The 27,928-nt window shown below is 50.0% G+C and overlaps 1 protein-coding gene across 10 annotated transcripts in view; it reads right to left on the bottom strand.

Moving 5' to 3' along the window:
• The window catches only part of shot (dystonin-like protein short stop), a 231,416-nt gene that overhangs the window by 21,510 nt on the left and 181,978 nt on the right, over positions 1 to 27,928 (bottom strand). For 9 of the 10 annotated variants that reach the window (XR_016283980.1, XM_089551570.1, XM_089551571.1 and 6 more), the window contains 29 exons: positions 27,463 to 27,576; positions 26,959 to 27,042; positions 26,003 to 26,617; positions 25,187 to 25,381; positions 24,198 to 24,416; positions 22,389 to 22,601; positions 22,035 to 22,197; positions 21,040 to 21,141; positions 18,223 to 18,650; positions 16,924 to 17,292; positions 16,205 to 16,436; positions 15,458 to 15,624; positions 14,654 to 14,823; positions 12,986 to 13,145; positions 11,736 to 11,886; positions 10,753 to 11,138; positions 9,797 to 9,910; positions 9,602 to 9,715; positions 8,607 to 8,819; positions 7,700 to 7,861; positions 6,735 to 7,037; positions 5,876 to 6,397; positions 5,041 to 5,352; positions 4,550 to 4,876; positions 3,398 to 3,934; positions 2,826 to 3,054; positions 1,804 to 2,021; positions 1,125 to 1,460; positions 178 to 504 (listed from right to left, as the gene is read on the bottom strand). Coding sequence is in view for 9 of the 10 variants with exons in the window: in XM_089551570.1 (XP_089407696.1) it covers positions 178 to 504; positions 1,125 to 1,460; positions 1,804 to 2,021; positions 2,826 to 3,054; positions 3,398 to 3,934; positions 4,550 to 4,876; positions 5,041 to 5,352; positions 5,876 to 6,397; positions 6,735 to 7,037; positions 7,700 to 7,861; positions 8,607 to 8,819; positions 9,602 to 9,715; positions 9,797 to 9,910; positions 10,753 to 11,138; positions 11,736 to 11,886; positions 12,986 to 13,145; positions 14,654 to 14,823; positions 15,458 to 15,624; positions 16,205 to 16,436; positions 16,924 to 17,292; positions 18,223 to 18,650; positions 21,040 to 21,141; positions 22,035 to 22,197; positions 22,389 to 22,601; positions 24,198 to 24,416; positions 25,187 to 25,381; positions 26,003 to 26,617; positions 26,959 to 27,042; positions 27,463 to 27,576 (7,482 nt within the window). In the remaining variant the exon portion in view is untranslated. The remainder of the gene's footprint in view (positions 1 to 177; positions 505 to 1,124; positions 1,461 to 1,803; positions 2,022 to 2,825; positions 3,055 to 3,397; positions 3,935 to 4,549; positions 4,877 to 5,040; positions 5,353 to 5,875; positions 6,398 to 6,734; positions 7,038 to 7,699; positions 7,862 to 8,606; positions 8,820 to 9,601; positions 9,716 to 9,796; positions 9,911 to 10,752; positions 11,139 to 11,735; positions 11,887 to 12,985; positions 13,146 to 14,653; positions 14,824 to 15,457; positions 15,625 to 16,204; positions 16,437 to 16,923; positions 17,293 to 18,222; positions 18,651 to 21,039; positions 21,142 to 22,034; positions 22,198 to 22,388; positions 22,602 to 24,197; positions 24,417 to 25,186; positions 25,382 to 26,002; positions 26,618 to 26,958; positions 27,043 to 27,462; positions 27,577 to 27,928) is intronic. The other variant, XM_089551575.1, reaches the window with a different exon arrangement.

The raw sequence follows: 27,928 nt of genomic DNA, 5'->3' as shown, positions 1-27,928 counted from the left end.
ACCCACGCAGCACAGTTCCTGGCTCTACCACCTATGCAGTCTGCACAACATCACTTAGAATACTGAACAGACTAGACAGAGTAACATGCACGAGACAGTGGGAAGCATGCCACCATTTGTGGTGCCCAATTTGACCATTCAAAACGAGCCGACAACGGGATATCCATGGAGGCCCACCTTATGTTTGGCCAGCTCGACCTCGATGACCTGTGCGTCGCCGGCGACGGGTCGGCACTCGTCGAGCGCACGCTCAGTGCGCGCCATCCAGACCAGCAGCTCACCCAGGGCATGCTGGAACTGGCCCAGGCGCAGCAGGGCATTCTCCAGCTCGCGCTGCCGCTCCACCAAGCCACGCAGCAGCGCTGTCCAGCGCCGGTTGATCTCATCCAGCGGCTGCCGCAGCGCTCGCGCCTGCTCCGACGAGGTCTGCTCGGAGAGTTCCTTGGCTTGCCGGTTCAGCGACTCCACCTCCACCATGTGAGGGTCTACCTCTCGCTTGAAATCCTGCAAGTGCGCACTCCACAGCTCAACAACAGCATCGAGTCAATGTCACACTTTGTGACGGAGAAATGACATGGGAAGAACAATGGCAAGTTGGAAAGCTGAGGCCATAGAGTATGTTTACATAGCCCATGCCAGTTGTACCAATGTAATCTTGACACTTCTAAGTACAAAAGTTTGTGCAACACACGAGACAATCACAAGGAAGGTGGACAGGACAACGCGCTGTCCTGTCCACCTGCCTTGTGATTGTCTTGTGTGTTGCACAAACTTTTGTACGTAAAACTATGCACCAACTAGCCCAGTAACAAGCGTTACAGTGCGTTGTCCTGTCCACCTTTCTTGCGATTGTCTCATGTGTTGCGCTAACTTTTGTACGTAGAACTATGCATCGACTAGCCCAGCAACAAGTGTTAGAGTAATCTTGACAGCTGGGCCTAATAACCAGTGGACTATAAAGAAGTATTGGCTGGAAGATACCAGACTCTGGCAACAAATTAGTTAAGTGAAAAATAGCAGCCAAGAATGCTGGCAAAGAATTTTTTGTCTGGATTGTAAGTCCAGAGGACCGCGTTACTACACAAGAAAATGGTCATCGCTAAAGTGGGCGCACCACTGCTTACCCTAAGTTGTCCAATCTGAGCTTTGACGGCGTCGATGTCTGCCGCCACGGGTCCCAGGTTGGCGTACTTCTGCTCGGCTGTGTCAAGGAATTCGAGCAGGCTCTGGAGGGTGTCGTGGAAGCCCATGGCCTTGTCCAGGGCATCAATGAGGTTCTGCTCTCGCTTGGCGTACAGGGTGGTCACATTCTCCCAGGCCGAGTCCAGGTCTTCAATGTGGCGCTTCACTTCCGGCCGATCAGGCTCCCCACACAACTGCATCAGGTCCTGGCCTGCCTGGCGGCACTGGTCCACCTCTGGTCGCGTCTGGTCCATCTCCTGTTTGATCTCGTGCAGCACCTGCCGTGTGTGCCAACAAGCAAATCAGCCATTGTTCACAATGCATACTCAACAGTTTGCAACTGCACAAAGATTCAAACACTGCGTTAAGGCTTTAGCACAACAAGCATTTACCATTAATTGTAACTAGCAACAGTTTACAAGTCCTGTTCAAAATTTGAAGTAGGGAGCCCTACTGCAGGTTCATGCAGTTATGTATCAATTTCCACATTGCCTTTGTCGTGCCTTGTTTTGCAAGGGTCCCGTCTCATAAGGAGAAGAAAATATACAAAACCAGTTTCATCTCTGCCTCTATTCTTTGTGATGTCGCTACTATTCCCTGAAGGGTTCGTAGCATACCCACCTCCTGTTGCTGGTGGATGGCCTGCGGCTCGACGGCCGGGGGTTCCTGGCTGTCCAAGTTCTCCTGGAGGTCGCGGAGTGCCCGCATGACTGCGTTCAGCTCCTCCCAGAAGCGCTCCGCCACAGCCAGGGCGCTCTCCAGCGAATGGCCTCGCGTGCGCGCTGCCTGCTGGACGGCCTCCCACAGGCCGTTGAGCCGCTCCAGCTTCTGCCGGATGTCTGCGAGAGAGAGAGGCCGACAGCTCGGTGTGGGTCCCGGAGCCATCGAGTCTACGCTCCTACCACTGTACAAGCCGACTCTGGCGATGCTAGAACATGTACACGACACTGACATCACAAAAATATAAGCCTGTTCATCAAGGCATGCAAAGCATAAACAGTGAATTTCTGCCGACACCACTCTTTTGAACCTTAGTGCTACATTTACTCATACCAATGCCCAGCCAATACCAAAAGGAGGTGTCGTCAAATTAAGTCATCGATAAAAAACAGAACATAAAATCTATGCACACCTCAACCCACAAATCAACTCAGGCTTCATTCCTGGGTAACACCATCTGCCGGGCTAGTTGGTTGTGATCCATATGTATCAGCAGCGCGAACACAACACAGGAAGAAGAAGGAGAAGCGCTCTTTACCTTCTTCTCCTTCTTCCTGTGTTGTGTTCGCGCTGCTGATACATATTCCTGGGTACCAAGCAAGACTATGCAATACAGACCAATGCCTACTACAAGTCATACTGTCAACTTTGCTTATCTAGAAAGTGGACAGAATGAGCTAGCTAACACTCAATTAAAACCAAGAAGACAACAAAAGTTTTAACCAAGGACCCACCTGGCAGTCTACCTGGCAGTCCTCATGAGCAAAGGTGTCCATTGGTTAATTTTTCTGTGCAAAAACGCTCAAAGTCATTACGGCTAAAGCATGTCACAAGAGAACGACTACATTTTTTTTTTGTTTCTATGCCAATATCATAAACCACTGTCCAGAGAAGATTACTGCATCACCAGGAAGAATGCCTACCTCGTACACTGGGCTCCTGGTCCCCTCCTGCCTTGGCGATGACGTCGCGGGCCGCCTTCTGCACAGCCTCCAGAGCAGGCGACTTCTTGCCCAGGTCGCTCACCACTGCCTGGTTGTCACTGATCTGCTCCTGGATGCGCTCGGGGTGTGCAGATATGGGCTCCGCATTGTTGAGTTGGTCGGCCGTTGAAGCCAGTGCACTCAGCATGCCGTCCAGCTTGTCAGCAAACTGTGAAGAGAGATAGGACCCTGGTGAGATGTGTTGTCCTCTTCATTCTGTTCTCAAAAGAACCCCATCTGAATTATTGCAAGAGCTCAAGAAACTATGAGGGTAGAAAAGTGCTAAAAATGAACAGCTTTAGGCTGCTTGATAAAGAGGTGTAACAAAAAAATGCAATGTGCTAGGCCATCTGAATGCCAGATACCTTAGAAATAAATAGCAGATTGATGCTTCATTTGGAAACTCTGGCCTGCTTTCAATGCTTTAGGCACCAAACGGAGCGCAACAGCTGGTTGGTTCCAGATTCGAACTCTCGCCAAACTTGGTCACCCGAAACAAAGGTGCCACAAACCTGGGAGGTGGACTGCATGGCCTCCTCAAGGAGATTCTGTTGGTCACGCAGCAGCTTGCGGAGAGCGTTGTAACGCTCGTTGTCCGAGCTGAGCAGCCGCTGCACCTTGTGGGCATCGGGTGGGCGACACAGCTTGGCAAGTGCCGTGCCAGCCTTGTTCAACCGGTCGAGCAGCGGCTTGTGCTCTGCCAGCGCCTGCAGCAGGGCTCGGTTGCGCTCCTGCTGCCGCTGGATGTGCGCCGGGTGTGGGGCCGCTGGGGCGGCAAGTCGCTCGGCTTCGGATTCGGCTTCGTCCAACCAGGCAACCAGCTCACTGTGGGCCTCTAGCAGGTGTTCAGCCAGGGGCAAGGCCTGCTCCAGCGCTGCGAGCCGCTCGGCGCATGCCTCAGCCACTCGGGTGGACAGCGCCCGCAGCTCTTCAGCTCGGTCCCTCACGGCTGCCTGGTCTTCGGCCGGCCATTCACGTGCAACCTTCTTGGCTGCAGACAGGACGTCCCGCACGCGGCCTTTCTGGCTGCTGACCTCCTCACTCAGAGCCTGTGTAAAGATTTTGGAGACCGAATGTAGGAACAAAGTTCACACACATGTAACCATCCAACTAACATACACAAGTTCCATAGCAGTAGGATTGTAGAGAAGAGAAAGAACGCATTTCCTTAAGTTTTCACTTCACGGAAGAACACAATGTTGCTTCGATATGCTTCACATACAAATTGGCACAACAGGTACAGTCTTTGTCAAAAGTAACCAGGCTGCATGGTTTGCTTCTAGCTTGAATAGTGGAGCCCTTCTGGCTTTCCTAAAGATCGAAAATTGTTAGAAGGTAAGAAGACCCCCAGTCCTTACCTTTAACGACCATTTCAGCTTCAGGGAACCTGTAAGGGCTCCACTAGAGCTAGAAGCAAACCACGCAGCCTGGTTACTTTTGACAAAGACTATGTTTCTCTCCCACTGTGCCCCAAATACAAAGCACAAAGCAGTTCTACTCTACGAGCCTTGAGATGCTGCACGACCGAAATACTTGTGCAAGAGATAATCAGTGAATGGAGTATACACAACCGTTGGGCAGCCCTTATTTGCACGAATAATCAAAATACACACTACTTGCCTGTGCTTGCTATTTACTTTCAGTACAAGAGAGAGAGAACGCACCTTCTGCTCACGAAGCATGGCAGCCAGGGTGTCTGGTTCAGCCACAATGGGCTGAGCGTCAGCCAGCTGCCGCTCCACCTCGTGGAACCAGTCGAGCAGGTCCTCCAGGTCGCCAGTCACCTCCAGGCTGCGCTGGCGCGACAGCTCCAACCGCTCGGCCCGACGCTGGATTTGTTCGCAGATGGCGTCGAAGCGGCGGTTGGCGCGCGACACCATGGACTCCACAACACCGGCACCTTCCCCTGGCGACCGCTGGCACAGCTGCGGTCCCAGGTGGTTCACCACTTCCAGCACCCCACGCATTTCCTGGAGCTCCTGCTCCAGACGCTGAAACACAAAGCAGCAGCAAGAGAGACTTGGTCACCTCTCTACGATCTCAGAGGGTAGAAACTGTAGTCAGGACACAGTAAAGCTTCAAGTAGATCTTGCTGACAAATGTGACCTTTTATCTGGAAATGCAGAATTCCCACACAATTTCGCTGCACACACACCTGCATGGTGCTCTCTTGTGCAGTGAGGGCTGCGGCCTCCAGGGCACGCAGCTGCGTCTCGGCATCGTCCATCCACCGGATGAGCCGCTCGTGGGCATTGTGGAAGCTCTGGGCTACAGGCAGGGCCTCCCGAGCCTGTCGCAGGCGCTCAGAGGCGCGCTGCGCCAGGTCGCTGTAGCGCAGCTGCAGCGAGTCCAGCCGATCTTTGAGCTGGATGGCGTCATTGCCCGATGCGTGTCGCATCAGCTCCTGGCCCGATCCACTCAGCTCATCCACTTGCTTCTGGTGATCGGACACCTCTTCACTGAGCTCCTGCACAAGGTGGCGCTGATAGTCAATATTTGGCCGCATCAACAGGACACAAAGGAAGCTGCCATAGCAAGCAACTACCACAAACAAGTTCTCTCAACTATTGTTGTGCATCTTACTCAGACATACAATAATCCTCATTCATCAGCCCTTTTAAAAATTCCATCACATATTTAGCCTACTTGAACACTGCTGATTGCCATGCGGTTGGCAACGATATAAAACCATTGCGAGCAAATGCAAAAGCTACAAACACTAGCAGAAATCAGACACTCAAAAACAAAATTGACAAGAATGGGTAGCATGCACACGTGTGAAGAGAACACATGCGACCTAACTGCAGAAGTGAAGAAAGAAGTAGCAAAGGAAAGCAACATTAACAGCAGCGACCCATGTGCCAAACCATTTTTTTTCTTCATTCATACAGCCTAGGTGATTTAGAAAGCACCTAGCTTAGTGAAAACATCTATAAGGGTGGAGCAGCTAAGATGATGGCAGTGGCAAAAGAAAGGCACTTGGCACTCACGTTCAGTTCATCAAACTGCTCCTGTAGCTTCTCGACGTAGACACTCAGCACTTGGTAGCGAGCAAGGCGTGACTCCATCTCGCCTATCCAAACCAGCAAGTCCTCGAAGGCAAGTGCGAAGGCGCCAGCGCCCGCACGAGCCTCTGTCAGTAGCTGCTCGAGGCGCTCGCTATCGCCGACAAGGCGTGCGTAGCGGTCTGTCAGCTCCTGGAGGGAGTCTACCACAGCCTGGGCCTCATCGTCACCCACCAGGGACATGAGCTGCTGAGCAGTCTCCGTGAGTGCCTCGAAGGCGCGCTTGTGCCCCAGCACATCACGGTGCAGGTCGCGGTGTTCTTGTGCCCGTTGGGCGAGCCGATCGGCATCTGTTGGCAATGTGGACATGGCAGTGAGCCGTCGTTCGGTCTGCTCCAGCCACTCAACCAGCGGTGACAGCTGTTCCTGGAAAGATCGAGCCACCGGCAGAGTCCGCTCCAGGGCTGCCGTGCGTTCTTGCGCACCCCGTGTCAGCCGGTCGAACCGCTGCATTTACCACAAGCGCAGTTGAACAATGACATTGCTACATGGTATAATTAATGGCAAGAGCTCATCAAAGGGAGAGCAAGAACTTTCGGGAGTGACATAAGCTCTCAATGGGGCATTTCCAACACTTCTTCACCCCACAAATAGCTGCGCTTCATTAGGGTGCACACTCCTAACAGCTTCACGTGCATTTGGTACATCTTCAAATGCCCATTCACCTTATTTCTGAATTGCTTGCAATGATTCACAGTAAGATAATGTGCTCACACGCACATACAAAGACATTTTCAACGAGGTGCAACCTGCTCTCTCACACTTTCCACCCATGCGCACTCACCTGGCTGAGGTCGTGCAGCTGCGCCTGAACGTGGGCCTTGTCGGCGGGCGACAGGTGGCGCATCACCTCGCTGCCCATGGCCTGGAGCGAACCCATGCTGCCCTGCCGGTCCAGCAGCAGCTTGTTGAGGAACTTCTGCTCCTGCAGCTGTGCCTTGAGAACCTTGTAGTCAGCCGAAGGGGGCCGCTGGTTGGCCACCAGTTCCTCCGTATCCTCCAGCCAGCGTGCCACTCCGGCCAGGGCCTCCTGGAACTTGCCTGACTGCAGCAGAGCCGCTTCAAGCAGCCGTTCGCGCTCCCCAACCTGCAAGGAGGCCATGACTTGGGTTACAGAATCAGCTGTTCCTATTAAGGCACACTTAAGATCTTTGGCTCTTTCAGGCGATACAGCCAACCTCTGCCTGGTAGCAAAAGCACATTTATTGCCGAACACATTCTCAACAAACTTGTGACACCAAGGTTGAAAAGGACTGTGTGAAAAAGAACTGTTATGATGCACTGCAGCTTGCTAGTGAAAGCACCTGGCCGCAGTGACATTTGTACTTTTTTTGTAGCTTTTCTAACTCATAAAATCTCCATTTGCAATGAGCGCAGTGCAGTTGTCATCTGAATGCAGCAACCTAACAACAGGGGCCAAATTCATTTGTCTATTGTATAAAGGCACCAGACAAATTCACTGCACACACAGGAGCGAGCTGCCAGGCTTTGTACACCACACTGCCAGATCAAAGGAACGCACCAGTTTCCACTGAGCACGGCAGATCCTAGGCAAAGCCTCTCAATGCTCAAAAACATCTGGCCCCACACAAGGGTGATCATCAGTGCGGTTACCTCACTGTGGCACACCACAGCAATACAGCCATCAGCACAAAGGAAAAACTGCTGAGCTGTTGCTAAATTAAGCATGAAATTGGCACAGCTTCTAGTAATTGGCAAGCTAGTTTGCCCGACGACTTGTGCACTCACCTTCTCCTTCAGTTGGTTCCACTCGTCGTTGAGTTTGTCGATATCTCGTTCGAGGAGAGTCGTGTTCACGCCTGGCGACGCTGACTGAATCAGAGCGTTGCCGGCGCGGTTCACACCATCAACTTCCCTGCCCAGAGGCTCCACATGGTTCTTGCGGAATTGCTGCATGCCACGAAGTACAGCTGTTACCACCTAGGCTCTTCCTAAGCAAAGTCACATGATACCATCCTCACAAGAAGACAGCAAGAGGGGGCCTGCTCAAATCGAGAACCAATAACACCAAGAAATGAGTACCGTACATAAGCATGATTTGTTTTCCACTACCACTTCATCCTGAGCTCAATGGGCCTCTCCAAGAAATATGGTACAGAAATTTAGGTAGCATGCTCTCAGTGTTGCCACTCTGACAGAACTCATTTGTGTAATCCTTTAAACCCCGTCATAAAAGTCATTTTCTTCATCTAGCAATGCACAATACAATCATCGAAAAAAGTTTGCAGGATGTGAGTTCATAGAAAAAAATTTATTTCTGTGCAATCGAGCAAAAGAGGTCAAAAAAAGGCATTGAAGCACATGGAAACAAGTGCGCTCCATCCTCTGGAAAAATGCCAGCTGACTGACCGGTGTGGTAACACACAAATAAGTTTTCTCCTGCTAATCCACGTACTGCAAACTTTTTTCTCCATGAATGCACATTGTATCTATAGGGATCCAAAAGGACTTAATGGGTACGTCGAAGTATGTATGTAATGACAGAAATGAGCTTGACGAGGGAAACGACCTTGGACTACGAATTTCGTGGCCTCTCTTACAGCTCTACATTAGTGAAGTGCCCCCCAAATGACTGACTCTGTGGGCCCCCGCTGTGTAGCCGAGCAGTGCTGTGGATGTCAGGGGAGTGGCTGACCTTGAACTGCTCCTGCTGACTGCGCAGGCTCTCCACGTCAGCCGCGACGGGCCTGAAGGTGTGCTCCTCTCCCAGAGCACTCCCCACCCGCCTCTGGGTGCTGTGCAGATCCTCGTAGAACTTCTCCAGTTTGGCCAGCATGGCCTCCAGGGAAGTGTGGCGGCCACGTGCACGTTCCTCCAGACGGCTCAGCTGCCGCCGCAACGACTCCACCTGCAAGCATTTTGCAGAACGCTTTTGGGGCACAAGCGCACCACACTCTGACCATGCTACTCAAGAAGCAATCCCTGCAGTACAAACAAATAAACGAAAACAAACTTGAATACGCAGGGTGTTGAACTGGTCTCAGTGGTCTCGACATCAATCCCAATGCAATAGGGGATATTCAAAATTCTGCAAGTGCGCTTTCCCCCATAACTGTGTGCCCCAAACAAGATGGCCGACTTCGCTATAATGAAACTACGTGGGCTACAGGACAGGCGCTAAAGGTGTGGATAGAATGTAAGAAACGTATTTTGGAAGAATCAAACAAAAAAAGTCTTTCTTGCTTTGTTTCAGCTGGAAACGCATGGTCAGCCATCTTGTTGGGGGCAACATTGATATGCGGGAAAGCGCACTTGCGGAATTTTGAATATCCCCTATTGCTGCTATAATTCATGACAAAAGTTCACCTCAATGCAGCAATGGCACAAAACTTTTCAGTTGTCTTCAATGCAGAAGATTCACACAGCGACAGTCACAAGCACATAAGGAGCAAAGAAAGAAAATTCGAAAACCCAAAGTAAACCAAGCAATGAGCATGAAGCATATACTGACCGAAGTGACAAGGCAGCACAAGTTAGTACTGCCCTCTGCCTTTTCTACCATTTACCCCTGTGTGACTTGTCAACTGGTGCGACTTTAAACGTCAGACGAGGCACGTTAGATGCAGCTCCCTTTGGCCCTGCCGTCTCAACAGCCAGCTACCCCAGAGAACAGCTGATGGGGCTCCTCACCTGTGACCGTGCCCCCTTGGCGTCCTGAGTGTACCCCTGGGAAATCAACTCCTGGCACTCGTGCTCTGCACTGTCCACCTCGTGGGCTGCAGATGACAGCCGCCCTTGGAAACTCTGCAAAGGGAGGAGGCGTGCCTTGTAAGGAAGTGCGCCAAACCCTCCAAAAATGGAAACAAGGAATGCTGAACACCCCACCTTCACTTGGTCGATCTGGGTTCGCACGGTCTTGATGTCCCGTGCGATTGGGCCCATGCTCTCCAGTTCCTCTTCGAGGCTGCTCAAGTCTTGCTGAGTGGTCTTGACCTTTGCCTGAGGGTGAAGAAAGGCAGGAGAAAAAGCATTGCGCGTTTAGCACGACCGGTGTCAAACAGCTTGAAAAATGGCACTGAGTTGTAGCAGACAGAAACGCTGCTTGTTTCCCTTCTGCCAAGATGGAAGCTTTCTGCAAAACTTTGTCGAGCCCCAAGTCAGGCTTGGTGCAGCCCTCCCACTACTATTGAAAGATAAATGTGCTAAAGAAGAAGGAAACATCAACCGGCTAAGTAAATACATACAACAACCAGAGCTGTGTGCAACATGCACATGACCTATGTCTGCTATGTACACCTTGGTGTATTTAGTCAAGCTGTTAGACAGATTACAAACTGTTCATTTCTGTGTGCACCGCCAGTCACTAAATTATCACAAGAGACCAAGAAATCAGATCTCCTAGTAGTTGTTTCTACTCCAGTTCAGCAGAGTGGTTCTTTGTATCTAGCACAAGTATGGCTTGCAGCTGTTCTCTGGAGTCACACTATTAAAATAAGGCAATCTTTGTCACAAGGCTTTTATTGAAAGCGTTGGGTTACTTAAGATGTACCGCAAGAAACCCTACAATTATGGGAAATCCAACACAAGTTTCAAAGCCATCCAAAACAGAGTGCAGCAGCTAGATGATGAATCTGTGGGCAAACACTGCTCACCGCTACAAAGAGATTGCAATACATCTCACTTGCTAATAAGGCTTCCTGACAGTGCTTACATGTCATGCCCTACACCTCTGAATGGATAATAGGATAGTGCACTGCATTTCATGGTCATGGTACACTCAGTCCCGGAAGCCTTTATTAAAAAGTGAGCAGGCTTTCGCAGCAGACAGAAAAGGCACTCACGTGGTACTGGGAAACCACAGTGCCGGCTGCCTCGAGCTGCCCGCAGCGGTCCTGCAGGTCGTTGGCCAACTGCTGGTGTCTGCGCACCAGGGCATCCAGCTGACCCCGCACGTGTGATGTGTCGCAGTCTGCCGGAGCCGAGGCCAGCCAGGTGTCGGTGAAAGCCCGCAAGCGGTCGAGACCTCGCCGAAGTTCGTCAGCCTCGCGCGCCATTCCCTGCAGCCGGTCGAGGAGGCGCGGGTTGCGTGCCGCTTCGCCCAGCGCATCGTGAGAGGCCAGCTTGTCTTCGAGCCTCTGCAGACCATGGCCCAACTCGCCAGCCTTCTCCTGGAACTCGCACAGCTTGCCAGTGACCTCATCCAGTTGGCGGGAGCGCTCCGACACACCTGTGAACAAAGTCACGACGACTGAAATTAGTCCCATGTTAAGGGGAATCCCCAAGGTGGAGTCAATTTGTAAAAGAGCAAATTCTGATTAGTGAAATTGCTTCCTAATTAATGACTGGCACTGCACTTCCTAGCAGGAGTTCCGTGCAGCCATGACAAAACAAACTGAGCGAACAAAAAACTGTAAGCCACCTTATGTGTTTTCACTCTCTTTTCAAAGTGGCCAGACTAAATGCTTCTGGATGTGTTCCTGTCGAGAAAATACACTTAGCTAACCATGGATGCCCAGATAATTATTAATATTCCTTGCTCTTCATACCATATGTTCAGCCATCATTAATTGCAACACTGAACAAGTGAAAGTGACGAACAACTCAACTTAATTAGTGACTTAGCCACCTAGTACCAACAGTACTAAGTCACTAACTCACCAACTACAAAAAGAGAGCTTCATGCAAAAGCAGCAGTACACATTAGCCGAAATCAGCATGCTTGCCTTGCTATTTCATTGCATGCTGCAATTCATTTACTTTCAGAAATAGAAAAAAAAAATTGCCAAGTTATCAGACATGATACGAATGAGAGGGGCCGACTCACTCTGGTTCAGCTTCTCCCAGCGAGAGCGCAGTGTGTCGAGGTCCTTCTTGACGCCCTCTTTGTCTACGTCGCAGCCCGCGAGGAATGTTTCGCCCAGGTTGCGCACACTGTCATACTCCTGGCTGTGCCTTGACAGGTCGTTCTTGAAGGCCTGCAGAAGCATCGAGACTTGATTACTTTTCTGTGAAACTGACCGCACACACAGACACTATGTTCCTTACACAAACTCTCTGCATGCAGTCTGAAAAAGGAACGGTTTATGGTTTATGGGGTTTAACGTCCCAAAGCGACTCAGGCTATGAGAGACGCCGTAGTGAAGGGCTCCGGAAATTTCGACTACCTGGGGCTCTTTAACGTGCACTGACATCGCACAGTACACGGGCCTCTAGAATTTCTCCTCCAAAGAAATTCAACCGCCGCGGCTGGGATCGAACCTGCGTCTTTTGGGTCAGCAGCCGAGCACCATAACCACTGAGCCACCGCGGATATGCATCTACTAATATCAATATCTAATATCTGTACAGTATGAAAAAAATTCACAAAAACATAAATGGGCAAATATCGTCGTCCTTATTTTTTAAAAATAATGTATGGTCTTCACAACAGCAATGAACAAACCTAGACCGACCCAGCACAAAAAAAAAAAAAAAACCTGACACGCACAGAAATGTAAACTACTTGATTAGACAGCATAACAGTGTGCTACCAGTACTATGGCATGCAAAATGAGTAACAAAATCCATGAATTACACGACTGGTCTTATAATGATAACGAAGGCAGAGATGCATTAATATTTTTCATGCAATGCAAATTTAATTTTTTCAGATTCTTCCCATGCTGCCAACTTCGGGCATTCACGCTGGTGTGTGGCTTTTAGTTTAGCCTAGCTTCAAAAAATTGCTACCTCTCCTCTTGGGAGGGCTGGTCCATACCATCCACAAACCAACCCCAACACATCTCACTGCTTCTCTTAATCCAGCTCGGTGATGACATGCTGGTGAGAGTGCTAGACTTGGAGTTGGAAATAAAATTCCCTCTCAAAAGGGGGAGTTAAAAAAGGGGGGGGAAGGCAGGTCTCTACTGCAGCATGCAAATAGAGCTACTATGAAATCAAGCTGGCAACAATGCCTACCTGCAGGTCTTCAACCTAGAAAAAAATAAGATCCCCAAAGTAGAGATGATGATTAAGTGCCGAGGAACCGGGTCACTACAAACATGCAGGGTGATCCGTAAGCAATGTTGTTCTGACCTGCAATTCCTTGGCCTGCCTCTCCACTTCAGTGCGTTGGTAGTTGGTCAGGACCAGGCCCGAGAGGCGACCCTCGGCCGATTGCAGCCAGGGCCCAAACTTGTTGAAAGCTGCATTGAACTTCTTGCAGTTCTCAAAGGCACGCTGCAGTCGCGTGTGCCTGCAACAAAGACAAACGAGAAAAGTGCGTGAGTCACCAGCTCAGAACACTCTGATGAGCACGTACCAAAAGGCCCAGCAACAGGTTCTTTCAAATGCTATTCAAGAGCTGGACTGATTAGAATCATAGGTAGACAGTCACAGTTAATGAAAAGACAGGAACGGTTAAGCGTATACGTTATGTTCCTGTTTGCCTCTGTTGACTGTGATAGCCTTCCTTTAACTCCAAGCAGTACAGTTCTTGAATACTTCCGACTAGCCCTGCCCAATAGCAAGTGCTTTAAACTTTCGAAGTTATTTCAGACTACAGCTGGACCTCGTAATAACGAAGTTGAAGGGGACCTGCGATAACTTTGTCATAACTGTAGCTTTGTCATAGCCTGTGTTGGCCGTGCTTCTAAGGTGAATCGGCATTCCTTCGCTACATCCATTATTTCGCTAAAAACCACTTTGTTATAATGAGGTTTGACTGTATTTCAAAGAAACCCTTTTACAATACTACAGAATAATACCGTATACACTCGTCTAAGGGCTGCCTCTGTGTAAGGACTGCACCCCCAACTTAGCAGCCCATATTTCGGAAGAACAGAAGTCAGCCAAAAGAATTGCTTCATGTGTGGATAATTTGTCCATGTGGTACGTTATATGCTGGGAGCAGATGGACGATAACTGCCTGCAAAATTTGGCCCGACCACACACATGTCGTCCTGCGCGCTGGACTCAGCCTGGAATCGTGAACATGCAGTGCCGCAGTGCTGCTATCTGACTTGTCTTGAACGTTTGGTGTTCGCACCAGACAGGATGAAATGTTACGCTGTGCAATAAACCTAGAATGGGCTGCACCTTCACCTGCGGTGCATTTCTTTGTTGTGATGCCAGCCAGCCAGGCGATATGCCTAGCAGTCCGCCAGTAACGCACTGTTCACCCGGTGTTGTTAGGCCTAGCGCGTTTCAAATTAAAGCAAAAAGGTCTAACCTTGTTACCAGTTCATCAGCACACAAAAACCTCACATTACCTCACGCTGACGGCTGCGGGTCACACATGAGGCACACCGCTCCGAACCATCGATCAATCGAGTGCCAGGTCTTCGGAGGATCTTGACCTCAATTTTCATGCGACGTTTGCCGGTAAACTGATCCAGCAATCTGTTTTACTTTATGTGGTTAATTCGTGCCTGTCGTCAGGTGTGCGTCCTGTCACCCATGCTTTCAATGCACTATGTATTTGAAGGCTTTGCCGGGACTGCATTAATTCGTCATAAAAATGCGTGTCGCAGCACAAAAGCGGCAGCGGCGAGGGGTAAACCAGTGGAGAGGAGGAGAAGTGGCGACGTATACTATAGCGCGCGCCGCGGCGGCACCAAGGGGTGGCTCACGCGAAGCGCGGTGTTGACGAGCCTAGTGAAGCTTTTCGCTTCAAAAGTGTGGCCCTTACAAGAGTATTTGTAACAGTCCTCTCCAGTTTTTTCATTGGGATTTTTCTTCTTTGTTTATCCTGAAATGTCGCACCTGTCAGTGGCCTCCTTGCGGAGCTGGTCCCAGCTGCGGCGCAGACCATCGAGGCGTGTGCGCAGCTGCTGGGCCTCCTGCTTGCGGCTCATGCGGGTCACCATGTCGGCACCTTTGCTCAACACCAGGTGCACCTCGTGCTCTTTGTCAAGCAGGCTCTTGTACGCCGGCTGCACAGCAACAACCACAACAATGGGTTATGCACCAGATAGCTCCAACCCATCAACACTCTTATCAGCAGTGAGCCTCCTTATGGCAGCAAAGTGACTGAGCGAGGTGTTAAATTATGTAGTACGAATAACGCTTGCTGCAAGCACTGAATGCTTCCGGTATGAGACAAAACACAAAGAAAGGTGAGAGGGCGAAGCAGTTGCAGAAGGTTACCGTTCATATTTAATCATGATGAGCTGTAGCAATCAGCCCACTTATTCCCACTAGTCCTATTAAAAACCACAAGTGTTTTTTGCACTGTTTCTCACTATCATTGTTGATCTATGCGCTCTTGTCTGATTCCTTCCGTTCCTCCAATCTCCCTCCTTGCAGAACTCATGCTGAAGCAACAACAACAAGTACCCATGAAGCAATAAGTCATTTTATCCCATTGATGTGCTTATTCATGGACAAAAATACTTTTATTCAGGCTGACACTAATGTTAAATTTAACTCGCATGAAATCGTACTGCATGTTCAACTGCAAGCATATCGTTTATGAATCACGAGCGCAAACCATGCCTGCACATGCATGCTAGCTCTCTGGTATCACATGCCAACACAAGGCACCTGGTGAGCCCAAAGGTGACACACCTCAAACTCTGTGACTTGCTTGTGCAAGATGTCCGTGTCGGCTGAGATCTTCAGGTCCGGTAGGAGACTGAGCTGGATGCTACGCAGCCACTCCTGAATGCTGTCGCAGTTCGAGAAGAAGCCTCTGTCCTCCTTGAGCGAGGACTCCAGTTCAGCTTTGCGGTTGTCTGTGCACACAGAGAACCACAAAATATCAGTTTTCCTGGTGCTTTGAAATGCAAATAGCGAAGCTCTCCAGAAAAACTATCTCTCTTTAGCTGCACGTCCCCTTAAATGGATGCTATTTTTTTTTCCTCTCTCTCATTAGCAAGAGAGCTTTAGATCAGGGGTTCTCAAACCCTGTTCTGAGAAAATCCTGAATATCTTAGAGCATTTTTTGGGGTTTTACCACTTTGGTTGGGGACTAATTATACCATAACTGTTTATAGCAGACTATTTCACTGATTACTGATTGGACATTTTGGCAGGGAGCTGCGCATTTTTATGCCCTTTTCTGCATACATGTCAGGCAGGAAGGAACTGAGGCAAAGACAAGAAAGAGGCTTCCCTCAGCACCTTTTGAAAGCTGCTCTTCGAGTTCCCTGCTCGAGATTGAGAACACTGCTGCTCGAGATTGATAACACTGCTGCTTGAGATTGAGAACACTGCTTTAGATGTGTTTTAGGGAAAGCGTCCTTCAGCACGTGAAAGAACAAATTTCTCTCAACATGCGGATGCAAACTGTCCAGCAAACAAAGCCCAACTCACTGATCTTGCGGCTGAGGCCGCTGTAGAGCTTCTGTGCACTTCCCAGGCGGGCCCTGACTTCGGAGCGTGAGGCTGCGTCTGAGAGCAGCTCGCACAAGTTCTCGGCTCGGGCTTCGGCTTCAGCCAGTGGTGGCCGCTGGGCTTCCAGGCGTTCCTCCAGGGCTGCCAGGCGGCGAAGTTGGGCCTCACAGTCACCGGCCTCAGAGAGGCGCTCAAAGTCATCTCCTACACCCTGCAGACACAAGCATTGCGTTTACATAACTGTGGCTAAGTTTCCGAAGAAACTGAGCGCTTCGGCACCTCAAATCTACACACTTATTTTAGCAAACATCTCAAGCAAGTGAACTACCAAAACATTCCACACATCAGTGACCACACATCGGGGACAATATCATTGCTGATCCTTTGACACTTCAGTTCTAGCAGAGCTGCGAGGCCTGTCCTTAAAGGGTTGTGGAGTCTGTTCACCAAAGCTACCCTTTATTAGTCTGCGAGGCTTCTTCAAACATCTCAGAACTGCTAGTGTGACTTACGTGGGGACACACTTATGAATGCAACAATGGTAGCATTATGTCTTCAGAGACAAAAAGAACGTCTTTCTGCCATCGTGAAAGCTACAAATTAACCTAAGAAGGCACAGCAAAGTGTAAACAAGGGCACTCTAGGAGCTGATAGCACACATGGATGGTAGAAAGGTTGAAAGACTGAAGACCTCATACCTGCAAACTGTCCAGAAGACGAGCGAGGGCTGCTTGGAACTCTGCCGAGGCACCCGTTGCGGCTCCCAGGGCACGCTCACGCTCTTCCAGCCTCGACACCATCTCAGCCCAATGGCGCCGGATGCTGTCCAGCTGCTCACGCAGGCGTCGCCCTGTCGGTCCGTCCTTGTCATCCAGCTGGTCAAGCAGCTCCTGTCCGCAGGTGGTCAGGCGTCGGAGCAGCGGCTCCTGGGAGGTGAGCTCGTCGCGCATGCACAGCACCTGCTGGGTCTGTGCGGCCACCAGCCGGGGCTCGGTGGCAATCGGCCCCAGCACCTGGAACATCTTGTCCTTCTGGACGAGCCAGTTGTGCAGCAGGTCATGGGTATCCTGCCAAAGAGGGTTGCCGGGAGACAGAATTAGAGTTTTGGTCTGCGCTTGTTGGTCGTGTATAACAGACAGAGGCACCACAAATAGATAAGGACAAACAAGGAACAGTGCCAGTGCTGTCGGTTGTTCCTTGTTTGTCTTAATCTGTTTGCACTGACTCCATCCGCCAAGGAGATTGATCTGTAGTCCTTGCTCGTAACTGTCCTTCTCACAGTACCTCGTGCAGCAAATGCTCACCAGCTTGAACACTGGCAGTCTGATGGGCACAGATAAACAATCCCCAAATCAGCTGAGTTACAAGAGGAAAGTCACACAACTTTCATTTCTTGAGAGAGTGATCAGAGTAAAAGTGAAAAAGACAACTATCGAACTATTGTACCATTCTCCATGTGGCCCAAAGAGTCCAGGAATGAATGGTAGAACATCGAAGATCCCACCCAGCTCAAACATGGCACAAAACCATCCATCCAAAACCAGCAATTACTTCACCACTCATATTGCATTTCCCTTCTTTGGGATTCACATGTTCTGCATTACATTCAGTACGATAGCACCACCCTTGCATGAACCCTTTGGCTGGCCTTGCTACCTGCGTCTCAATAAATTTTAGCCACTTAGCCCCAGGGTATGAAAAGCAAGCAGCACTAGCTGGTTCGCAGTGCGACAAACACAATGACGACACCATGCATGACTGCCACTGACCTGCTACTAAACACACTCGGATATCTGCAGTACACTACGAATGACTGGGCAGACTCTTGGCAGAGGGGAAGTGTACCCTGCATCAGGGCCAGCCCATTCCAGATCATGCCCCTCTGCTGGCAGCTCTGCCTCCTTTTTACTCCACACTGTGGGGGACTGGGTATGTTGATGTGAAACCGAGGGAGCCAAGCTGATACAGCCAGCGCAGCAAAAACACTGGACACCCACCTGGAACTCCTTGAGCAGCTGAATGAGGAGGAGGCGCGAGCGCAGTGCTCCTTGAAGCCCCTGCCAGCGGCTCAGCATCTCGTCCAGCTGCGTCTGCAGCGCATCCGCTCCAGGTGCCTGCGGCCGGCGGCGCAGCAGCTCATGGGCCTGGAGGCGCGCCCGGTCCACTTCCAGCTGTCGCTCTTGCAGCTCCGTCTGCAGCTCGCGCAGCTGCGACAGCTGCTGGTCTGCCAGCTCCCGGCTGGACGGCAAGTCCCGGGGAACACTGCGGCTCTTGAGGAAGGTCACCAGGGTGCGGATGGCCTCCGTGCAGGTGCGCAGCTCCTCGGAGAGGGAGTCCGCCTCCTGCTGCCGGTCTGAGAGGCGCACACCCAGCAGGTGGTAGCGGTGGTTCATCTCAGACAGCTGCTGCTGCACAGGACTCAGGTCTGGACCCCCAGGGGAGAAGGAGGATAGAAAGAGTACATCAGGGCGTGCCACTGTGGCCAAAAGCCACTAAGACAAGACTGTACTGGGCAGCTACTAGCAGCGACTCGGAGCAAACACGAGGCGCCGGCAGATGCTAGACATGCAATGTCCTTTAAAAGCAACGCTTTTGTGCTCCTGTTATGCTCGTGGCACACTTCAGGGGCTTGAAACAGAACTCAGCAGCTTTTCCGGAGGCATGGAAACGTTTAAAAGACAACATATACAGTCAAGTCCACTTATAACAATACTGGTTATAACAATATATTGGATATAACAATGGTCGGTCATGGCACCATCAGCTTTGCCATGTGTTCTATGGTAAAATAAACTGCTTATAGCAATGCTGTCAGGGCACATTATTGGTTATAACAATTAAATCTAGTAATTGAGTGTCAACCATTACAGAAAAAGAAAAGAAATGCTACAACCACACCAGCAAAACCATGCTTACAACACAAAAGTGTGCATGTGTGGGGCCGACCAATGGACTAAGCTGGCGCAGCAACGCCACGAAAGCAAAAGAGGCAGGCGTCATCGCGTCAGGAGAGCTGCTGCATTGCTGCATTGGCTACGCACGCCATGCGTACCCCTAATCAGTCAGTACAGCACGCGTGCATGCAGCCAGCGCGGTTTTTCTCTTGTCAGCTGTCACCGCACCCTTGGTTCTGCATGCTTCTTGAATTTCCCATAAGAATAGCTTCCAAAAAGCTGGCTTGATTCCTGTGACGTGGAGGTGCACAAAGCTCCCGGTGGCGCAGTGATGGCGGTGCTTTGGTCATCGGTGAACGGTGAACATTGTCCCGGTTCCCTGAAGTTCGATTTAACGAGCTTTTACAGGCATTACAGTCAAACCCGGTTATAACGAATAGCGTGATTTAACGCGAATAGTTCGTTATATGAAGTATTTCGTTATAACCGAACCCGCTTTTAACGAACCTTTAACGAACCTCAGTACCAAATTCGTTATACACGAAGTCCGGAACGGCAGAGCGAAAACGCGCTAAGGAAAAAAAAATGTCACTCACCATGAGTAAGGTATTAAGAAATTTATTGCAGAGGAATGCACACTTATTTGCAGTAGGCAGTGATTTTTGCCTGAACACTGCATTTAGCTGCATCAGTGAGAATCACATTTTCGACGCGCGACATCATTTCCACGAACTCCAGTCCGCTTCCTTGTATTCCGGAGCAGTAACGTGCTCCTCAGAATCTTGAAGTGCGTGGCAACGTCAGCCTTTTTTTTCGCCGCGCCCAACGCGGCGAATCATCTCAAGTTTGTCGGAAAGCGGCACGGCACGCCGCTGCTTCGTCGTCATCTTGCAGGATGTAGCGGCGGAATGTGTCGACAAAGTAGGGACGTCCGGAAGCGAGCAGCACGACTTGCAAACGCGAGCAAAGAAAGCTGAGAAGACGGGGGAAAGCGTCGTGGGGCCGCGCATGCGCAGTGGAGGGAGCCCTAAGCTACTGCAGAAAAGCCTCCCGGGCCGATTGCCCTGCATTTCACGAAAGCGCGGCGCGGGGGCAGGCAGCGGGGCGTCGCGACATGGAACCGGCGCAGTAGCGCGTTGGCGGTCGTTTGACGACCGATTGCACGCGATAGCGGCGATCGCGGCACCGATTGCGGCACCGATTGCGGCACCGATTGCGGCACCGATTGCGGCACGGAAATGGCTGCCTAGAGATACTGGATGCGGGCACAAAGGCGCGTTGGCGGGCGTTTGGCGAGCGATCGCGCGCGCTGAGAGTTCGCTGTATCCAATGTGTAATTCGTTATAAAAAATACATTTCATATGAATAACGATATCACAACTTCGAGTGTTCGTTATAAGGAATAATTCACTCTATCTGAGTTCGTTATATTCGGGTTTGACTGTAGAACAATCAAATCCCTCTGGGTATTTACTGTCAATAAATGCTCTGAAGTTTGTCATCCTTTCTTTTTTTTTCGGCACAACCCTGTTATAACAATTATTGGTTATAACAATGGTATTTCCATGGCACTTGAATATTGTTATAAGTGGGATTGACTGTATGCAGTTTATATGAGGAAATATTACAGAAGTGCAAAAAAGAAAAGGCAAATACTGGTAACACACCGAGTCCCTAAACAAGCATCCATATCGCAAGCGAGCTGCTTTTGGCTATCTCAGTGCAAGCTATTATTAGCTTTGTGTTACAGATGCGGCAATCATGGGTAGTTAAGTACTGTTAGGCATGCTCTAATGTGTGCACAGCAGCACACCCCTCAGGTCGCCTCATGAGCATAGGTGAGCATCAGCCAGAGTTAGAAGCTGCCCAGCATCCGTCTCATCTGATCAAGGTGGCGGCCAGGCGGGTTAGTGCACTCACCCTCGAGAGGCCCAAACTGGTCGATCGAGCTGTGCCTACTGCTAAAACCGCTGGAGGCACTGGACTGCGGACTCTGCAGTGCCCTTCCATCGGGTGATGACTCTAGCGGGGGTGCATGCGGGTTAGCAGGGGAGACAGAAGAGGTTAGCCTTCAGAGGAGACCGGCACAGACACACACACCCAGGTGAGGGAGGGGTAGTAAGCCACGCTACCGTGAGAAGTGATGGAAAACTTTGTTCATAAGCTACACCATGAAAGGCTTTAATGTCACCGTGAAACAACAAAAAAAAAGAAAGAGCAAGCATGCACAGCCAACATGAGTGCTACCCCTCAATAGGCATCGTGTGAAGCAGATCTGAGTGAGTAGCGCAGTTTTAAAAACATTTAGCTGCTGCACTAAGGTGAACACTGCTTTGCAGAATTCATCAATTTTCATGTGACATGTACTTGGGTTTAGGATGCAGATATCAGTCACCCCTCTTCCCAGTATCTAAAACAAATAAAGAACTCAGCTGATTTGTTTCCAGTTTGCACAATTTCCAGCTCCATACATTCAAAATGTAAGCAATAAAAATCTCCCACAGAGTTGCATAGTTTTCCTGCTCATTAATACATTGCAGGCTAGCACAATTTCCTGATAAGTGTGTTCATAATTCAGCCCAATTCTGATCACACGCCACTTCTGCTCTTGTCATCGCTGGAATAAATGCATCATGTTTCTTCCATGCTGAAGTCAATGCAAAAGCAGGCAAAAGGCTGAGAGTACAAGAAAAGAAACTTTTCAGACCTTGAGCTAAAGCACCGTCTAACATTTTTAGGAAGTGTCACTACTAAGTGCCTTTGTACTTTACTTATAAGACACTTATTCACTTATAAGGCAACACATTTTCTACCCGCAATTCTTCAAACATGTACCAACAACACAAAATCATGAGCAGCATCAGATGATTTGCGGCTAACAGTCTAGAAGGTAGCGGCTAAATTCGGGCCCCTACCGTGGGTGCTGGCACCATTGGCATAAGGTTCTTTGTGGGGGCTGCCACCCTTGCGGGCAGGGGGGCGTGAGCGGCTGTCAACCCGCAGAGCATCATAACTGCGACCAAGCTCGTTCACACGATCCATGGTGGACGCGTACTCAGCATGCTCCTTCACAAGAGGCTGGAACAGTAATAAAAGCAACACTTCATTTTTGGAGGCCAAAATGATGCAGGACGCCATGGAAAGCCACAAAACAAGACAATAAATCAAAAGCAGCTCTGAACGTACGGCTTTTTCTGCAAAAGAGGACAAGAACATTGGGCAAGGGCACAGGTGTGGCTTTGCTGGTGGAAATGAAGGAGTGCGCGCACCTTGATTTCAGCTGCCTGTCGGCGCAGGATGTCTCGGTCTAGGGCCAGGGGTCCCAGGGCTTCGAGGCGTCCCTCAGTGGTCTGCAGCCATGAGAGCACCTGCTGTCGCAGAGTCTCGTAGGCCGCCCCTTGCTCAGCACGTTGTCGTCCCTGCCGCTCCCGCTCGGAGAGCAGCTCACCTAGTTCCTTCCACTGCTGCTCCAGCTGTTTGACCTGCACACGCAGCATGATAACGGTGGTAAGCGGTTGCGTTTTGCTGCAATGCTTTCAACGTAACAATGTTGGTACATAAACCATGTTTTCAATGTGCCTAACTGCGTAATAATGATGCTGTCCATAACCATCAATGCTCAATTTCCATTTCTGGCACAGAGGTTGAGGTTGCAAGCTACTGGTGGGATTAGCCTAGCAATTATTCCGCCACCAATTGCTCCACTGCAGCGAGATAGATATTAATTACTATCAGCAATTTTTCAGCATAGATCTGTGACTTGGCACATTCTACGTCGGCATGCGCACAATCCCCACATAGCCACCGACTGCTACTGTCACCAAATGAAGTCCAGGTCACAGTCTCAAAGAAATTTAAAAGGCGGGAAGAGCCTCCTTTCTATATGAATGGTGTCCGAACGGGTAAACAAGTAAAGGTTTTAAATGAACGATGTGGTGATCCTGCCCTCTTGAAGAAAGGAAGCGAGTAGAACACACGTTTCCGTGTTGAAACCTGGGCAGCACATGAGATTAATGTTCTACATCACAGTACACACCTCATGAACTCAGCAGAGACTATGCCAGGCCCGTTCTATGCATCCATGCTGGGGTACAAGCCAAACACACGCGAATGTGGTGTATTAAAGTGGTTTGAGGTCTCTTTAGTTCCTTGGTCGCATATGGTTGGTTGGGTGGACACCACAGGGAACTGTAATGGCTGAGAACTGTTCCTTGGAAGCATCTTTTGACATCTTGAGGGACTTTCCTTGACGTGTACGCAGACCGAGCTTCATGGGCAAGGTTGCCAATCATGCAATGAGCGCAGAGGGTGAAGAGACGACTTTTCAGAGAGGAATGCTTAGAACCTTGAAGGGCAGATTTCAAATCTGTCAGGACGGCAAGGCTTAGCTGGACAAAACCTTAGCCCCCATAAGGCCATGTCTCAATGGCCATGCTTACAGCAGTTGTGAAGGACACGATTTGAGTAAGGCAGACAGACCAAGAAATTTTCAAAGATGGAATATGAAATGCCTGTGCACTAGCTGCGCTGACGCTGTCCACAAAACCATCATTGAAAACTCGAAGATGGCGAGCAAGTTCAGTTTCAAAATGCTCGAGTATGAATGAACACGTTTCTGCCAAAGGAGTACTCCACTTAGCGTGAACATAAGGAATGGTCAACGCACAGTCAAGACTTTCTAGCACTCATGCAGTTAAGATACAGCACAAGCAGCTCCTTTCCTCAGGCTCGAAACAAAGCTTCATACGAAGCTGCATTGCAGCCCGTCTGAAATATGAGAAGTACAGAAGCAGCAAATAAGTGAATCACGTGAGGATGACGAAGAGGAGTGGCTAAATGCGGGGCATTTCAAGGAACCGCCATTTGTACTGCTCGATCCTTCACAGAAATACAAAAACAACGAACAACTCCAGGGGGCATCATTTTTTTAAGAAGTCAGGTTGGCAAGCAAAGTGCAACTACACACTGGACTTTATCCTACCAGGGCAACTTGTGATCACTCTTAATTGGCATGACAACAGATGCACGTGTTTGTCCTCAGCAGGATGAAGGCAGAAGGAAAGGAGCCCCCCACGCACCTTGTCGCGCACGGGCCCAGTGTCGGTGACGTCCCGCTTGGCGCACAGGGCGCGCCCCGCACGCAGCAGGTCCTCAAACTCGTCCTTGCGCAGGTTGCGCTGGTTCATGGCCTGCTCGAGGCGCGGCTGCTCTTCGCCCTCCACCGCCTGCAGCACGCTGGCCAGCCACTCTTCGAAGCGGTTCGCCATGCCATTGAACTGGTCCAGGCAGCTCGACACCTGCGCATGATGACCCCATGTCAGAGGGAGAGCAAGCTTGTGTTGGTTGTGGGAGGAGGATACAGGCTTGTTCCACCAGGGACAGTCGGTCTTTCTGACTAGTCCCAAGGTCAACCACGCACTCCAGGAGGGGGCAGGTATAGGGGAATTGGGAGGATCATAAAGCGACAAGGCACGTGTACAGGCAGCGCTCAAGGTTTGCACAGGGTTGATGGCAGTTAAAGCAGGCTGAGGTAGCCTGCAGGTGAAATAGGTCCTAAGGCTTTGGAGGCAACAGATGATTTGTGCCCTCACTCTCTGAATATGGAAGGTCTTCAAGCAAAGCCATAAACAAAATGATGGCAGGCACAGAAATGAGCACTTTAAACTAAAATCCATTCATAGTTTAAACTAAAATCCAGCTGTCCTTGATGGTGAAATCTTAAACAAATGACTCTTTGGGGCCCTACGAATCCCCAAATTTGGGACTCGTTTGGCCCCAAAGAGTCATTTCTTTTTACCCTAGACTTTCGACCCACTCGTACCGACTCGTGCTTGATGAGATAATAATGAATAATGTTAACTACAACCTATTTTAAAAACACAAAATGGATGTGTAATATACAAGCAAAGAAACTAGTGTTATACTGTACAGAGCACTGTTAAAAAAATCTATGCTGCTAAGGGCAACGAAGCGCCAAGCTATACATGGCCTAGGGAAAGTTCTTGTGTCACATAGTAGACTTAGGACTACGACATATTCCTAGTGGCGACCAGCTCAGTGCACTTGCCTCATCGAGCAGTTCACCGCGCCTGGTTGACTTGTCGAGTATTTTCTCGAAGCGGCTGTTGATGTCTTTCAGCTTGGCTTCCACCTTCTTGGCCAGACGAGCATTTCCAGGCAGGTCCCGCGCTGATGAATTGAGGGCGTCAATGGCCGGCCGCTGGCCGTCAATCTCTGACCGGAGAACACGGTGCTCATGGATCTGCAAGAGGCAAAATATTGGCACTCTGCAGCCCTGGTGGTGGGCCCACACTGTGTCACGGCGCAGTAACACCACTGATATATGGCCATTTATTTCAGGACTTTGCAGCAACACAGGCACTTGCCAAGCGCATCAAAATTAAAGACAATTCCTTTATCATGTTAAACACCAACTGATCCAGAAAGGTCGAAGATGCAGAACTTGAGAACTAAAACATGCGCCACTTTAGCCTTCAACACTCAATCAGCTGCTTGAATTTTGTGACTACAGTGGCTGCTTGCTGCAAAAAAAGAAGGTTATTAATTCTCTCATGCATGTAGCACATGCACACATGCCCAACTCTTTCACAGCTCCCTCTGGCCCATAAACTGCTGCAGCTGAAGATGCAGAACTTGAGAGCTAAAACATGCGTCACTTTAGCCTTCAATGTTCTATCAGCTGCTCGAATTTTGTGACTACAGTGGCTAATTGCTGCAAAAAAAGAAGGTTATTATCTCTCATGCATGTCACACATGCACAAATGCACAACTCTTTCACAGCTCCCTCTGGGCCATAAACTTCTGCAGCTGACTGCACCCGACTCGCATCAACTTTAGCAGCTGCTCCAATGACGGCACGCACCTGTTCATCGAGGCGCTCCCGCACCAAACTGGCGAGCTTGGCATTTTGGCCCCGCTGGGTGGCCTCAAGCTCATCCAGCAGCCTCAGCACGCGGTCCAGGCCGTCCGCAATGTCCTGCGACTGCACCAGTGCCGTCTGCAGCTGCTTGCTTCGCTCGCCCACGAGCGACAGCATCTGCTGGTACACTTCTTCCAGGTTGCGCACAGCATCCTCCACTGCGGGTCCCCCAGACGGCGGCAGCGCCTGTGCTGCCTGTTTCGCTGTCTCTATCAGCCGTCCCTGGCCAACGGCTTCGAGGTGGAACGCCCGCACTCGCTCCAGCTGTTCCTGGATTGCCGGTGGCTCGGCTGCTGTCGGCTCTTCGAGCAGCCGCTTGGCTCCGCGCTGGGCTTCATTCAGCCAGGCTGTTGCACGCTCCATGGCCTCGTGGTAGGCGCGCTTGCGCTCAGTCAGTCCCGAGAACTGGTCCCCAAGCTTGTTCACTCGGCTCAGCAGGTTCTGGTATTCGGTGCTCAGGTGAGACACCTGGGCCCGCACCTCACTCTCGGATGGTTCCAGGTGGCTCAGCCTCTGGGGGAGGCTCGTGCGGTGGTCATTCAGAGTGCGCAGGTACTCCTGAAAAATGTGAACAGGTAGAATGAGCAAATGTTTGCAAAGCTGTGATAGTACAGTATAATATGCGGTGTTCCTGTGGCACTAGACTGTGACTTGCAATACAGGGCATTATAAACCAGGCAAAGACAGAGCACGCAAGTTAAGAGTAAGTGGGTGCGTTGGCTCAACTTTAAAGCCTGGGAAACCATTTTCCTTCCTTTTAGATGAGACACCGATTGCTTGGTGATGTCTTAAGCATGAATTCATTAGGTACAGCTGACGATCAGTCAGAAAGCCAGCACAGAGGCAGCCAGTTCACAGCGAAAAACAGAATGGCCGATAGCAACACAGGGCAGGCTCACCTTTGACTCATCCACAAAACGCTGGGCAGCCATGGTGATGAAACGAAGGTCTGCCTGGTGGGCGATCACATCGCTAGAAAATGCCTGGATATGCAGGGGAAAAAATGAAGCATAGTATTTGTGACTGGCCCACAGTGTGCAGCATAGCACTTGTGACTGGCCCACAAAGTGCAGCTCAATCTGACAGTCCTCAAGCATATGAAATGCAATACAACACCAAACTGTTTTTTCTTCTTCTAGCAAGGAATACCAAAACATGATAAGCACTTTCAAAAAGTGCATTTTTGGCCATTCCCATACAAGCCCAAACCTGGGAGCCAAGAAGGAACTCCAGGAGCAAACAAAGCAGGAGAGAGCTGAACCCGCGTCCTTCGGGTCAGCAGCCGAGCACCATAACCACTGAGCCACTGCAGTGGCCTTACTTTCAACAACAGCATACAATTAGACAATCAAAGTAAGCTAGGAGGACCATTCTGTGAGACTCCATCGAAGCAGTGCACTCACTCTGTAGTGGTCAGCATTGTCGGCCACATTTCGGATGTCGTCCAGCAGCTCCTCATGTCTAGTCAGGACCTTGCGGGCATTGTCAAGCCAAGTCCGGAAGACTTGCATCTCTCCCTGAGAAGACGAATAGACAATTTGAAGGGCTCCAACTTTAAATTCACACATCTCCCAAACTGAATCCCAATTAAACTAAAATAAACTATACTCAGTTAAAGTATGGCAAACTTCTCAAGTACAGAAAAAATTATCCAACTTATAATAGGTATGCATCAGTAACAGTATTGTGGTGACAACCATTTGGTGCAAAGGGGCACTCAAACAGATGCATGTTATCCCAGAGAAGAGCAGACCAAAGAAGCACAGATGCACTTCCAACAAGTGCAGTCTTTGCCAAACGTAAATGGCTCACTTTACTTGACTTGAGGCTGGTGCCAAGTCATTCAATTTAGCACTTTCTATAACATCC

The sequence above is a fragment of the Amblyomma mixtum genome, chromosome 7 (genome assembly GCF_055824585.1).
Source record: "Amblyomma mixtum isolate Tamu chromosome 7, ASM5582458v1, whole genome shotgun sequence".
Taxonomy (NCBI): Eukaryota; Metazoa; Arthropoda; class Arachnida; order Ixodida; family Ixodidae; genus Amblyomma; species Amblyomma mixtum.
This window is presented reverse-complemented; position numbering and strand designations above follow the sequence as displayed.